This window comes from Condylura cristata, unplaced genomic scaffold (genome assembly GCF_000260355.1).
Source record: "Condylura cristata isolate star-nosed mole 26May11 unplaced genomic scaffold, ConCri1.0 scaffold00025, whole genome shotgun sequence".
NCBI lineage: Eukaryota > Metazoa > Chordata > Mammalia > Eulipotyphla > Talpidae > Condylura > Condylura cristata.
Genome location: NW_004567126.1, coordinates 34,134,824 through 34,135,649, shown reverse-complemented (window position 1 = coordinate 34,135,649; position 826 = coordinate 34,134,824). Strand labels below are relative to the sequence as shown.

The 826-nt window shown below is 74.9% G+C and overlaps 1 protein-coding gene across 1 annotated transcript in view; it reads right to left on the bottom strand.

Moving 5' to 3' along the window:
- Positions 1 to 826, bottom strand: part of LOC101618692 (collagen alpha-1(I) chain-like) — a gene marked incomplete at its 3' end in the record, with an annotated part of 60,244 nt that overhangs the window by 46,585 nt on the left and 12,833 nt on the right. The window contains exons 3-4 of the mRNA XM_012729467.1: positions 703 to 790; positions 314 to 659 (exon numbers count right to left, since the gene is read on the bottom strand). Of these exons, the coding sequence (XP_012584921.1) occupies positions 314 to 659; positions 703 to 790 (434 nt within the window). The remainder of the gene's footprint in view (positions 1 to 313; positions 660 to 702; positions 791 to 826) is intronic.

Genomic DNA, 826 nt, shown 5'->3' with positions numbered 1-826 from the left:
CTGCGAGGCGGTCAAGGGCTCAGCCCCGGGCAGCGCCCGGCCTTGACCACCCGCCATCTCCACAGCACCCTGGGGGACGCAAGGCGCCGCCCCCTGCTCACGCCCACCCTGCGCGGCGCTCGGATCCAGTCCCGGGTCCGATGCCTGTCGGCGGCCACGCGGCCGCAGAGGGCCCAGTCCACGGGGCGGGAGAAGGGGGCTACAGTCGCACCACGCGGCCACTGACCCGAGTGCCCGGCGCCTCTCCACCCCCGCAGCGCTGGGCCCGAGGGCGGGAGTCAGGCGCCTTCTCGGCCCACGCTCCTGCCCCCGCCTGGGTGGGTCTGGGCGCTGCCCATCGCCAGCTTCTCGTGGACACCCGGGGCACAAGGCCTGCCCCGGCAGGGGGGCGGGGGGCCCCGGGCACCCCAGGGAGCCTCGGTGCAGGTGGACAGCGCCGAGTACCTTCTCTTGACCTTGAAGTTGGCCTGAGGCTGGGCGGGGCCGGTCAGGTTCAGGAGCGGGTTTCCGCTGAGGATGTTCTCCATCCGGATCCTCTCCTCCTCCGCCTTCTGCTCCTGCTCCTGCGGGGGCGCGAGGCGGGTGGGGCTGGACGGGGGCAGCCGGGCGCCGCACGAGGCGCCCGAGGCCTCTTGCCCGAAGCACCCGCGGGACTCCGCCTGGGGGCGACCGACGAGCAGACCCCAACCAGGGACACGCCACCCAGCGACAGGCCGCGTTCAGCAGGGCCGAGCCCCGGCTCGCAGGGGCCACAGGGACTGACTGGACGCCGCCGGCCCCCGACCACCACCTGTCCGGCGAGGGTGGCCAGGGCGAGAGCCACTCT